The sequence below is a fragment of the Balaenoptera borealis genome, assembly GCF_965194805.1.
Source record: "Balaenoptera borealis genome assembly, chromosome: 17".
Taxonomy (NCBI): Eukaryota; Metazoa; Chordata; class Mammalia; order Artiodactyla; family Balaenopteridae; genus Balaenoptera; species Balaenoptera borealis.
In genome coordinates this window covers 399759-412457 of record NC_138876.1, presented here as the reverse complement: position 1 = coordinate 412457, position 12699 = coordinate 399759, and the positions used below count along the sequence as shown (strand labels likewise).

Here is a 12699-nt window from a genome sequence, read left to right as displayed (position 1 = left end):
CTTCCCATCCCTTCAGCCAAGCTCACCCAGGGCTGGGACACTGGCCACAGCTGTGGTCTGGGCCGGGACAAGGGAGGAGCCAGGCTCAGGGGGTGCTGGAGGCCGCAGGCAAAGGGTGGGCGGCACACACACAGGCCACGCCAGGGTCTGCACAAACAAGCACGGCTGCCCCGCCGGGGCCCTGAGCCGGTTTCCTCCGCCCACGGTTGTAAGCGCACCAGCACCTACAGAGCACCTACCACGTCACCATCACTGAGTCCTCGGAGTGCTGACACCTTGGTGACAGGTGAGGAAACTCAGGTTCAGAGAGGGTGAGCATCTCACCCAGTCACACAGCTTCTAAGGGGCAGAGCTGGGGTCCAAGCCAGCAGAGCAGTGACTGGACCCTGGTTGCCCAGGCAGGTGCCCTTGTGGGCCACAGCCTCCAGTCCCAACTTCCCCAACTCGGCCTTGGCTCCCACCACCCTCTGGACACCCCCTGACTCTCCATTCCAGGGTGCCCCCATCCCGAGCCACTGAGGGCCTCTTTTCTGGGGCCCCAGCACCTGGTCCTGCTTGGGCAGCATCGGCGAGTGTCAGAGAGCCAGGCTGGGCCGCATGGGGCCTCCCTACCTGTCTGTTGAAGTACAGGAAGCCGCGGGGGCAGTTGACGTTGTGGAATGGGGCGAAGGAGTCAATGGGGCCATCGATGCCCATGGGGTGCAGCCGCAGGGCCCCCCGGCCAGTCACCAGGAGCCAGTGGGGCGAGGGGCCGCAGATGAACACCTGGGGGCAGGCAGCATGAGGAGGCTGCTGGGGCCGGAGCCCTGTCGGCCCCAGCCCAGGCTCCCCTGGAGCCGCCAGCCTACCCCAGAGTAGCCATAAATGTCCTCAAAGTAGCGGAACCGCGCCACACGGCCTCGGGCCCCAGCACCCTCCTCAGCGCTGCCACCTTCTGCCTTCTTCTTGGACGGCTTTGGCTTCTTCTCTCGGAAGTTGATGCCGTGCGGGACCTGGGGGGGCACTGCTGCTGTGAGGTCCCGCCCCCGCCCCCGCCCCACATCCTCCCCACACCCAGCACGGCCCAGACACCGCACCTTCTTGAAGCGAACTTTGAGGTTCCCCTGCCCGAGCTGTGAGTCGTGGGGGAAGGCCTCATAAACGAGCAGCTCCTGGTCCACGTGCACCTGGGGGCATGCGGGGCGTCAGGGGGCAGGGGCTGTGCAGAGCCCAGGGGCGGGCAGGGCCACACTCACCAGCAAGTAGGGCCTGCGCTGGCGGCTCCCCAGCGCCACCAGCAGCACCTCCTTGACGAGGGGCAGCTCGCCCTGGCGCGTGGCCTCCTCCTTCCGGGCCTCGCCCTGGGTGGTGGGCTGACCAAAGGAGCTGTCCACCAGGACCCGCTGCCCCACAGGGAAGTTCTTCACCAGGAACACCAGCCGCCAGTCGGGGAGCTGGTAGATCTGCGGGGACAGCGGCAGTTAGCCGGGCGGGGCGGGGCACAAGCGGGGGACGGGGGCCACGCTGGACACGGGGCGCCACCCACCTCCATGGTTCCATTCTCCCGCACCAGCAGGCACCAGTGGGTGGGCTCAGCCCGGAAGGGGGTGGGGTCCCGGTCGGCGGGGGGCTGGCTGCTCCTGCGGGCCTCCTCCTTGCTGGGGCTGAAGAGGGAGCCCGAGTCCCCGTAAAGCATCTCCTCCTCGTCGTCCACCGTGGGGCTGGGGGCCAGCAGACACGTCAGTCACAGGCAGTCTGCCCCAGGGACCCGGGTCCCAGCCTGCAGCCCAGCCCCGCACACACCTGGTCTCTGAGCCCTGGCACTCGGCCTCTGAGCTGCTGCGGCCGCCCATCTCGTCGCGGGCCCCGCCCAGGCGGCTCTCGGTGGTGAACATGCCGCTGACGTCCCGGTACACGCAGAGCGTAATCACCTTGGACTGCTGCGGGGATAGGGGGGCTCAGTGGGGGGGGCGGGGGGGGGTCAGCAGGCCCCAGGAACGGAGGAGGGAGCCTACGTGGTGCAGCGGGGGCTTGTGCAGCGCCAGGCGGTGGTGGCGGCCCCCATACGAGTCACTCTTGAGCAGGAACATGGTGATGTGGCCCTCAGCACTCATGATGACCACGTAGGGGTCGGCCACGGCGCACTGCACGATGGGGGAGCCCAGGTCCACGGGGATGAAGTGCAGCTGGTTCACTGCGGACACAGGCTGGTCAGCAAAGGGCAGTTGGCACGCACTAGCCCTGGACCCCATCCCACCTGCCCGCGTGGCCCGGCCCACCTCCTTCCAACAGGCGGATGCCGAGTGGCGACACTTGCACGATGTAGCGATTGTCCCCGATGTTGCCAGCAAAGACTGTGGGGCCCTGCGTGGCGAAGCCGCTGGTGTCCAGCTCCATGATCTCCTGCCCCGTCTGTAGGATCTGTGGGTGACAGTGGGTGACGGTGGGTGAGGTGCACCCCCCACCAGCGGCCCCCCCGCCCCAGGCTGCCAGGCGGGCCCCATCACCATGGTGGAGTCTTCCCGGCTCAGGATAAGGAACCCGTGTCTCCGCCCATCGTCATCTGCTTCGGGGGCGCTGGGCTCCTGCTCCGCCCCCTCCCCCTTAGTGGTCTCCTCCTGTGAAGGCAGAAGGAGAGCAGGAATCCCACTGCCCAGCCCCAGGTGCTTGGAGCGCCGAGCCAGAGCAAGCCCGTGGCCAAGCCCGCCTGAGCTGCACGGCAGAGCCCGGTGCTGGGACCGGCAGCCTCCGGGCCACCCACACACGGGCCAGGTGGGCAGCAGCACTGCGCCCCTGCACCGCCCAGGCCTCGCCAACCTGGGGCACACCTACCTGCTCCTTACGCACAGGGGCGATGACTGTCCACATGTCATAGCAGCCAGGAAGCTCAAAGGTGGTCACCACCTGGGGCCGGATGCTCTTCTGGAAGGACACGAGGGGTATCAGCAAGCGCACCCGGGCCCCGCCAGGAGGCGCCACCCCTGCCCCCCACACACCTGCAGCACTGACAGGGCCCCGTTCTTCCCGTAGCCGGAGCACACCACGATCTCCAGGTCTGGCTCGGGACTGTTCTGAAACTGCATGGGGGGCAGGGGGGTGAGGACGGCACCTCCCTGCTGTGCAACCTGCCCCCCGCCACCTCGTCCCCGACCGGGCACCTCTTCAGAGAGGAAGGCGGGCTCGCCCATGGCGGCGTTGGCACAGGGTCCGATGTTGAGGATGCTGTCACACACCTGCGGGCACAGCAGTGGTCTTGCGGGCAGGCGGGCACGAGGGCAGGCGGGTAGGTGGGCAGGTGGGCAGGAGGGCAGGCGGGGAGGAGGGCAGGAGGGCAGGTGGGGAGGAGGGCAGGCGGGCACAAGGGCAGGCAGGGAGGAGGGCAGGTGGGGAGGAGGGCAGGCGGGCAGGCGGGCACGAGGGCAGGTGGGCAGGAGGGCAGGCGGGCAGGCGGGCAGGCGGGCACGAGGGCAGGCGGGGAGGAGGGCAGGCGGGCGGCGACCCCCCTACGCCCAGCCTCACCTCAAAGGAGTAAGTGGCCAGCTGCGTGCCGGACTGGGCCTCGCTGCCGTACACCTCGATCTCGTCCACCTCGTCCTGCGGCGCTGACTTGCCCCCTACAGCATGCGGAAAGGCCACCTGAGCTCACCTGGCTGCCCAGTCCAGCCCCCGCCCTCGGCCCTCACCTGACGGCCCTCACCTGACCAGCCGGCTGTGGCGTCCACGCGCTTCTTCTTGGAGGGCGGCTCCTCCTGTGAGGCAGGTGGGGCGGTGAGCAGCCCCCCGAGGCCGCCCCGCACGGGAGGGCAGCGTCCCACAGGCCCCGCACCCACCTTGTCGGCAACCTCTCGGGCGGTGCCGGCCGGGGGCTCCTGCAGCTTTTCCGTGTACTTGAGGAGCAGGGAGTTGCCCAGGCGAGAGCCCAGGAACAGATATCCGGGCTCCATGGTGACCATCTGAAGGCAGGACGCGGGTGAGGGCGGGGCCCAGCCCGGACCCGGGGCCGCCCCCCGAGACCCCACTCACGCTCGCGGTGAGGACGCTGGCGGCGGCCTTGTCGAAGTGGAAGGCGCGGACGCTGCGCATGCCGTCCGTGATGAGCGTCAGCACGTAGCTGCCGGGAGGGGCACGCTGAGCTGGCGCGGGGGGACCACACCACCCGCCGGAGACTTCGGGGCTCCCTGGAGGGGGAGACTCACATCTCGCCGCCCTTGAGGGAGATGACCATCTTGTCGTAGGAGATGAAGGCCGCCTGGGCACAGTCCAGGGTGATCCGCACGCCCTCCTGGGTGCCTGTGGTGGGGAGTCAGCCGGACCCAGCAGCCTCCCGCCCCTCCCCCCGCCCCCGCCCCTCGGCCCCGTCACCCTGACACTCACGCAGGGGGAAGGCAGTGGTGCCGGTGGTGAGGCTGTTGAGGGCCACGCCGTAGGGGGGGACGCTCTGGTTCAGGTATAGCAGCGAGTTGACAGCAAAGACCACCACCCCGCCTGGAGGTGGACACGCTGGTGGGTGGGGCCCAGTGCCCTCCGTACCCACCCCCTCCAAGCAGCCCCACCTCACCTATGGGCTTGGGCACGGCAAGGGCCTGGGTGCAGTCAAAAGGCAGGCTGGTGAGGGACCAGATGACGGGGTGGACCTTCTGCGTGATGTTCAGCGAAATGGCCACGATGGAGCACGTGTCCTGCCGCACAGCCACCCGCCTGGGACCACGACAGCGGGTCGGCCAGGGGGCCAGTCACGGCACGTCAGTCCCCAGTCCCGCGCCACTGAGACTCGCCCGGCCCCTCCCTCCCTCCCTCCCCCGGGGCGGGCCTCTCTCCGGGTCAGGGCCACAGCCATGGCCACAGCAGCGCAGGGCCTCACCCAGGCCAGGTCTGGTTGGGCTCAAACAGGATGAGCAGGGTGGGCTCGTAGTAGCCGTGCAGGAACTGCAGGTCGACAATGTTGAGAAGCTTCTCGTCCAGGGCCCTCACGTCAATGATGTAGCTGGGCAGGAAGCTGGACCTCTGCCTGGGGGCAAAGGGCTTCAGCTGGGGAGGGGCACGGGGAGGGGAACCCGGGCTCGGCAGCGCCTCCCCTCCCCTGCCCGGGCACTCACCCCTCACCCACGAGCCCCTCGTGCTCCTCGGCCAGGCTCTCCCTGCGGAAGGGCAGGACCACCAGCCGCGTGCCGTAGATGAGCATGGCCGCGCAGCGCCCGTCGGGGTCCACGCGCACCCGCGGCGTGTGCACGTTCTGCACGAAGCCGTCCTGCGGGGGAGGGGCATCAGGCAGGCCCTGGCAGGGGACCCCACGGGGAGGCAGGTGGCGGGACAGGGGGCGGGGCTAGGCCTACCCGCAGCTCAGGCTCCTCAAAGTAGTGCAGAGACAGGGTCTTGAGGTCGTGGGTGCCCGGGTCGTATTCCACCACCGACAGCTGGGGGCGGCAGGTCAGCACTGGGCCCGCCCACCGCAGCCCCACTGCCCCGCCCCGCTCCCGCCTGCCCCTCCCCCGCCCCCCCCACCCCCACTTCCCACTCCCACCTTGGCATCCTTGAAGCTCAGGAGCAGGGCATCCCTCTTGGCGCCCGCCAGCTGCACGCTGGCCATGGACATGACGTTGCCGAAGAAAGAGAAGGAAGCCACCAGCTCCAGCTTTTCCCGGTGCTCCCGGTGCGCCTTCCCCTCTGCGGAGAGCCAGTGGGTAGGGATCTGGGCCCCGTGCCCCGGCCGCCAACCCCCAGGTGCACGGCCAGGCAGCCACCCTGCGCTCACTCACCCGCGCTCCTGTCATTCTTGGTTGGCACCTGTAGGAGGGAGAAAGAGGGAGGGCATTGAGGGGCGCACCTCATGGAGGGACAGGAGAAGACCACCCAAGGCCGGCCCTGCAGCCAGGAGTCCCATGGGGCTCACGACCAGACGCTGCTGGAGACGGCCGTGCCCACAGACTCACACTGGCATCTGGGGTCCCCAGCCCACCCCAGGGCTCCTCCTCAGGAAGCTCCCCACCCAGCTTCCCCAGCAGCCGTCCCGACATGGGACGCTCAGGGTCAAAGGATGGACAGCACTCTCTGTGCACCCCCAAACCACCCCAGACTCACCCTGGGCCCGGCCATGGCTGCCACCAGCTGCCAATGACACGTGATTGCTATGAAGAAGGAACCCCAGCTCTGCTGACATGCCGGGCGCACCCCTGAGCCCGAACTGGGCGTGACGGTGACCCCAACACGGGGCTATGGCCCTCGCCCCATCTGTGTCCTACCGACTACCTTCCCCAGGGCAGGAGGGTGTCTGCAAGTGAGCCTGGCGACATTTGAAAGGATACTACACCACAACCAAGTTGCTATTCCAGGCATGCAAAGTCAGTTTACCACAAAAATGCCCATCGCTACAATCTACCAAAGTCTCAAAATTAAGGATGAAAATCATGTATTGTTTTCAATGGATATGAAATACATTTAATAAAATTTAGACCCATTCATGATAGAAATTCTTACTAACCCAAGACTACAACTTCCTTAATCAAATAAAGGTCATCCACAGTAAATCTATAACAAGTGTCGCACGTGAACTACAATGTGAAAGTCGCCCTTCAGATGAGGACTAGGCCAGGACACCCTCTCCCCTCGCCAGACACAAGGTCAAGACACAGAGACCAACTGCAATTCTGTACAGACGCAAGACACAGAGTAAAAATGTAAATCCATTTTAAGAGACGTAGGGACATAATCAAATTGTCTAACACACCACTGGCAACACAGAAGGACGGAGGGAGGAAAAGGACAGAACCCATAACTGAAGAAATGACCAAAAATATTCCAATAAGAAGCATCGGCCTACAGATTCAAGGTCAGCCAGCAAGTCCCGAAGCAGGGTAAATACAAAGAAGCACATCGCAGTTGAAAGATAGGAAACCAAAGACAAAGACAAGTATCATAAAAGTGGTCAGAGGCAAAAAGAGACAACACCTTCATAAAAACTGATATTCAGGGACTTCCCTGGTGGTCCAGTGGTTAAGACCCCACACTCCCAATGCAGGGGGCCCTGGTTCGATCCCTGGTCGGGGAACTAAGGTCCCACACGCATGCCACAACTAAGAAGCCCGCATGCCGCAACGAAGATCCCACGTGCCGCAAGTAAGACCCAGTGCAGCCAAAATAAATAAACAAATAAATAAATAATTTAAAAAACAAACTGATTCTCAACAGAAGCTACAGAAGCCAGTGCTTTAAAGGGATGAAAGAAAGAAGTCAACCTAGAATTCTAAACCCAATGAAAATATCCCTCAAAAGGGAAGTTGAAATAAAAACATTTTCAGACAAACAAAAGTGGAACAAGTTCACTGACAGCAGAAACACTCTTCAAGGATTACTAATGGAAGGTCTTCAGGTTGAAGACCCCAGAGGATAAAAAAAGACTACAACCTACTGAATAGAATAAGAATCCATGAGCCTGTGGTGTTATAAAGAAAGGAATGAGTACGGGGAGAAAGGAAAGCCCACCAAGAAGGCAGCAGAGAGGGCGGGGTCAGGAGAAGCACCGCCGTGCTGTCCCCATCACCACGGATGCTGACAGACACCATCGCTGCTGCTGAAACTGGAAGAGGAAGGTGTGAGCAGTAAGACGGCACTGATGGCCTCAAAGTCCCAACATCCCAGTGGGAAAGCTGGCGGGCTGCTCACCCCACCAAGCCACCTACACCAGCACCCAGTGACTGCACCAAGGAGCACCACAGGACACGCTGGCCAGATGTGACCAGGCCTGAACTACACCAGCACCAGCGTCCTGGTTCAGACCACTGGCCCGTGGTTCTGCAGAGACTTTGGTACTGTCTGAGCGCACGCGACACGCTGACCTCCAGGAGCCAAGGGGTCCCTGCCTGCAACTTCTCCTCCAGGTCCAGGAAAAAGAGACAGACATACGGCACAATGTTCACCTTCGGGACTCTGGGTGAGCGTCCACAGGAAATCTTTGTGCTTTTGCAACTTTTCTGGGTCTGAAATTATGTGACACCGAAGTGCTAACAACAACAGTCATGTCCTGCAGAGCTTCTAACCGATGCAGGAGCAAAACCTGCAACAACAGGACAAAGCGCGGGGGTCAAGAGGATAAAGGGTTACAAGGACTCTGTGCTGTTTGGGGAAGCTCAGTGGAGCCAGATTGTAATAAACCACAGAGACCCGTCGTGGCCTCAAAGGTAGCTAATTAGAAAATAATGCGGGCTTCCCTGGTGGCGCAGTGGTTGGGAGTCCGCCAGCCAGTGCAGGGGACACAGGGTCAAGCCCTGGGCCGGGAAGATCCCACATGCCGCGGAGCAACCAAGCCAGTGCGCCACAACTACTGAGCCTGTGCTCTAGAGCCCACGAGCCACAACTACTGAGCCCGTGCGCCACAACTACTGAAGCCTGTGTGCCTAGAGTCCGTGCTCCGCAACAAGAGAAGCCACCACAATGAGAAGCCCGCACACCGCAACAAAGAGTAGCCCCCGCTCGCCACAACCAGAGAAAGCACACGCGCAGCAACGAAGGCCCAACACGGCCAAAAATAAATAAATAAAATGTAAATTAATTTTTTTAGAAATTCTTAAAAATAAATAAAATTATACATTCTTGATTTTTGGCTCTTCCATGTAAATCTGAGAATCAAGATTATGAAATCTAACAAGAAATCTTATGGCAACTTCGAGAAAAAGGACACGATTTTTGGATTCATTTGGAGAGGGTATGGCATCTCTACAATATTGAGACTTCCCATCCATGGTACATTTTCTATTTACTTGAGACTATCCTTAATTTCAAGAAAGTGCTATGCACTTTCTTTCCTCCCGGAGGTCACAGCTGCCCGGCCCTGCAAAGCAGCAAGACCTGGCGCTCCCGCAGCTGCCGGGGGTCTGCTTCCCCCAGGACTGAGGGACCAGGCACACGCCCCAGCCCCACCATCTGCTCCCCACTCTCTCCTTCCCTCCTGTCACCACGGCAGCCCCTGCACTTGCACTTGATTCCTTGGGGCAGGCTGAAGACAGCCTCCAGAGGGGGCTCACCACCCCCTCTTGAATCCGGGCTGGGGGTGGTGCTCTGAAGGACAGTCAGTGACAAAAGGGACTGCGCCCCCAGGGTCTGGCCCTGGCCACGACTGGCCGCTTCCCTCAACGTAAGAAGCTCAACTACCTCAAGGCCGCCTGCCACGAAAACCAAGCCAGCCACGTGGAGAGAAAGGGGAGAGACATGCCCTTCAAGTCACCCAGACAAGACCCAGACCTCACAGAGCAGAGGCCAGGCGTCCCCACGGTCCCTGCTGTGCCATCCAAGCTCCCGGCCGCCCACAGGTGTGTGCCACCCTGGTGACAGTGCCGTCTGAAGCTCCAGGGCAGGCTGTCCCGCAGCAGTGCCTAGGCTGATCCCCAACACGCTCACCCACCCGAGGACTCCACCCGAGGACTCCACCCCAGCCCGCACTCCATCTCCGGCTGCCACACACTCCACTCTCTGGTGTAAGAGTTGGCAAACTTTCCTACGAAGGGCCGGGGAGCAAGTATCTGACTCAGGCTTTGCAGCTGCATCTGGTCTGTCAAGGATCTTCTGTGGAATTGTTTACAGCCCTTCAGAGGCGTGCAAGCTCCCTTGGATCTTGGTGGGCTGAGAGTGGGCTGTGCCAGGGGCCCCGCACAGGTGGCTCCTTCCCTTCGGAGCAAAATGTGCCATCTCACTCCCCTTAAAAAATCCTGCCCTTCCTACCAGTTCCTGCTCCATTTCTTCTCCTCCCTTTGCGCAAACCTCTCCCAGGGAGCTGTCTCGGTCCACTGGTACTGGCCCTCCTCCTGCACCAAGCTCTTGGCCTCACTGGCCCGCACCCCTCCCTGCCACCAGACTTCCTCGTCGGGGTCACCAGGGGCCTCCAGGCCTCAGGACCCACCTGAGGCTCAGAAACATGGCACCCAGCATCAGGTCCCCAAACGCTGCCCTCCCTCGACCGCCAGAACACTCTCTGGCTTGGCTGCCACCTCCCTGGCCATGCGGCTCCCGACTCGTCCACGGCTTCTTCTCTTCTTCCTACCCCCTGACGCTGGGGCGCCCCAGGGGCCATCTTTGGGGTGATCGTAACCTGCTGCTACCGCATCTAAACACCACCCACAGGCTGCAGACCCCGCCTCCAGCTCCAGTCCCCAACCCCTCCTGGACATTGCCTCCGGCTGTGGAGTGAGCACCTCGAAGTGCCGGTGGTGGCCCCAGCAGCTCCCTGCGCTGGGAGGTCCACGTGGCCCTGACCACTTCTAGATCAGGTTACAAAAGACAAGCGGCTTCCAACCCGGGGGGCTGAGTCGTCCTGGGGGGGGCTGTGTGTGGTGAGCAGCCCTGTGGAGAGGCCGCACGGTGAGGAACCGACGACTCGAAAGAAAGCAGAAACCACAACCCCAGTGGGTCCTTCAGAGGACGGCGACCCCAGCCGAACTCTCACTGCAGCCTCAAGAGACCCTGTCGGGGCCACTCCCGGCTTCCCGACCCGAGATCCCGTGAGGCAGTGCCCGCTGTTTCACGCTGCTGAGCTTTGGGGCACCTTGTGACGCAGCAACAAGTAACTCCTACGATGTCCAAAATGAGCTCCTGACCCCGGGGCCCACGCCCTCCCCGCAGCCTTCTCCCTTCTCAGGTGCCGGCAACTCTGCACTGCAGGTGCTCAGACCGCAATTCCGACCCAGGCAAAGCCTCGACCCTGAAGAGCCTCGGCATCGCCCTGGGCTCCTCTCCCCTGCCCACCGCACATCCCCACATCCGTCCGTCCTGACCCAAGCGCCTCCTGCCACCTCTAGCACCCGCTGCTCCTCCGCACAGCGGCCACAGCGACCCTGGGAAACACCGTCCGGTCAGCTCGCTCCTCTGCCCAAACCTTAATTCCCCATCTGCCTCACGTCACCACTCAGTTCCCACAATGGCCCAGAAGGCTGCGGTGCCAATGCCCCAACCCCGGCCCGTCACCCCTCTGACCCTCTGCTCTCACCTGCTCACTCCTCCCTCCCTCTCCGCCGCTGGGCTGGTCCCGGAACACATGCCCCTACTGCCCTGGGACCTTCGGCTCTGCCTGGAAGCTCTTCTCCCCACACCATCCCCCTCGCCCACTCAAATCTCACCTGCCCAAGGAGGGGAGCTTTAGACCACGCCTGGCTCCATTCCATCCTGTTGGTGGGCGCAGGCACTTTCGCCTCCAGCATGTGACGTGCTGGCAGCGTGTGGTCCGCCCCCCCAACCAGAACCAGAGCGCCACCACGGCGGCGGTGCTCTGAGGCAGCGCTCACCAACCCCTCCCAAGATGCTGTGAACCCATTTGTAAAACACGTAACAATGTAAAAACTTCCAGTCTGTCTCTGAAAGTTGACTGAAAACCAGTCTCAGATTTAGTAAGCAAAAGTCCTCCTGTTCAGTGCGGAACCATTTATTTGCAAAAATTTCTTCTTCAGTTTTGATTGAAATGTTGACAAAAGCCAAACACTGACCTCAAAACTGCTGTATCGCAAAAGCTTAAACTAAGATTTTTTAACGACACGTATTCAGTCGCAAAGCTCTCACATCCTTCTATATTTTGCTTGCTTTGTCACGTGTGAATTAGTACAGCAGTACACACGTTTAACACAAAACAAACACCCATGTCCTGAGGTAGCTGCCCAGGAAGGCGGCGTCCTCCTGGCTGCCCTCTGGCCCTGTCCACCTGCTGCACCGTGGATGACAACCCCTCCCACCCCACCTCCACTCTGCACCCCAGTACAACCCCTCACCCCCTCCCCACCCTCAACTACTTCTGGCCTGCGCACAGGCCTTCCTTCTGCCTGGAACCTACCCCCTCCCCATCCTTGCGCCTGGCTCTTACTCCCGGCTCCTACTCCCCCTTCAAGAACAGATGAGAAGCCGCCTCTGGCAAGAAGTCCCCCTGGACCAAACCTCACACCTCCGGCAACCAAAGTATCTCCTCTACTGATGGGTTCATCACACTTTACCGACCTCCGACCCACACCTACACCCAGCCTTGTTCTCTTTGCCAGGAAAGTTCTTCCCCCAACAAACTCCTACTCTGCCTAAAGGAGGCTCCTCTGATCACTCATTCTCTCCTCCATTTCCTCAGCTGCCCCTTCTGCAGGCTGCAGTGTGTCTACAGGTGTGTCCGCACGTGTGCATTTGGTCAGCGGGTGTCCTCCTGCCCCAAGTTTTTGCAGGTTTTGTTCACTACTGCATCGCTACCACCTAGCACACAGCAGGTGTTCATGTAATTTGCTAAAAAAACGAAAGAGCAAATGAGACGCGCAGGGCAGGCCTCCGAGCCCGCCAGGAGTGGGAAGAGGTCGAGGAACGCGGCAGCGAAGAGAACAGGCTCTGGACACAACCAACCACGGGGCCCGTCTGTCCTGCCTCTGTCTCTACCGGGCACCCTTCGCCGCGTGGCGCTGCGGCTGGAGCGGGCCTACCTACCTCGGCGTCGCGGTTGAGGCGGTACACGTAGAGCTGCGAGGTCCCGGCCACCACGAGGTTGCGCTCGCTGTTGTTAAAAAAGTTGCAATACATCGAGAACTCGAGGCCGGTGGGCGGATGCGCCTGTTTGTATACGGCGTACATGGCGCCGAGCCCGGGCTGCACAGGGCCGGAAGGCGACAGGATGAGCCGGGCCGCCGGCGCACGACCACAGGACCGCCCGCCCGCCGGCCGCCCACCTAGCAGTTGGAGCCGGGTGGCGGGGGACCCGTACGGCAGTGAACACAG

General features: G+C 62.0%; 1 protein-coding gene across 3 annotated transcripts in view; it reads right to left on the bottom strand.

The window, feature by feature from the left end:
- CPSF1 (cleavage and polyadenylation specific factor 1) overlaps positions 1–12699 on the bottom strand; it is a 15226-nt gene extending 2527 nt beyond the window's left edge. Inside the window, exons 1-26 of one of the 3 annotated variants that reach the window (XM_082363171.1) lie at positions 12412–12699; positions 5736–5763; positions 5501–5643; positions 5313–5393; positions 5076–5227; positions 4841–4987; positions 4538–4677; positions 4354–4464; positions 4176–4269; positions 4003–4090; positions 3810–3932; positions 3677–3728; positions 3499–3593; positions 3138–3212; positions 2976–3056; positions 2812–2901; positions 2487–2597; positions 2259–2400; positions 1995–2173; positions 1783–1919; positions 1526–1700; positions 1236–1442; positions 1077–1166; positions 849–992; positions 613–765; positions 240–275 (exon numbers count right to left, since the gene is read on the bottom strand). In XM_082363171.1, the coding sequence (XP_082219297.1) occupies positions 240–275; positions 613–765; positions 849–992; positions 1077–1166; positions 1236–1442; positions 1526–1700; positions 1783–1919; positions 1995–2173; positions 2259–2400; positions 2487–2597; positions 2812–2901; positions 2976–3056; positions 3138–3212; positions 3499–3593; positions 3677–3728; positions 3810–3932; positions 4003–4090; positions 4176–4269; positions 4354–4464; positions 4538–4677; positions 4841–4987; positions 5076–5227; positions 5313–5393; positions 5501–5643; positions 5736–5763; positions 12412–12555 (3018 nt within the window). In that variant the 5' untranslated portion in view covers positions 12556–12699. The remainder of the gene's footprint in view (positions 1–239; positions 276–612; positions 766–848; positions 993–1076; positions 1167–1235; positions 1443–1525; positions 1701–1782; positions 1920–1994; positions 2174–2258; positions 2401–2486; positions 2598–2811; positions 2902–2975; positions 3057–3137; positions 3213–3498; positions 3594–3676; positions 3729–3809; positions 3933–4002; positions 4091–4175; positions 4270–4353; positions 4465–4537; positions 4678–4840; positions 4988–5075; positions 5228–5312; positions 5394–5500; positions 5644–5735; positions 5764–12411) is intronic. The other 2 variants (XM_082363172.1, XM_082363173.1) reach the window with 2 other exon arrangements.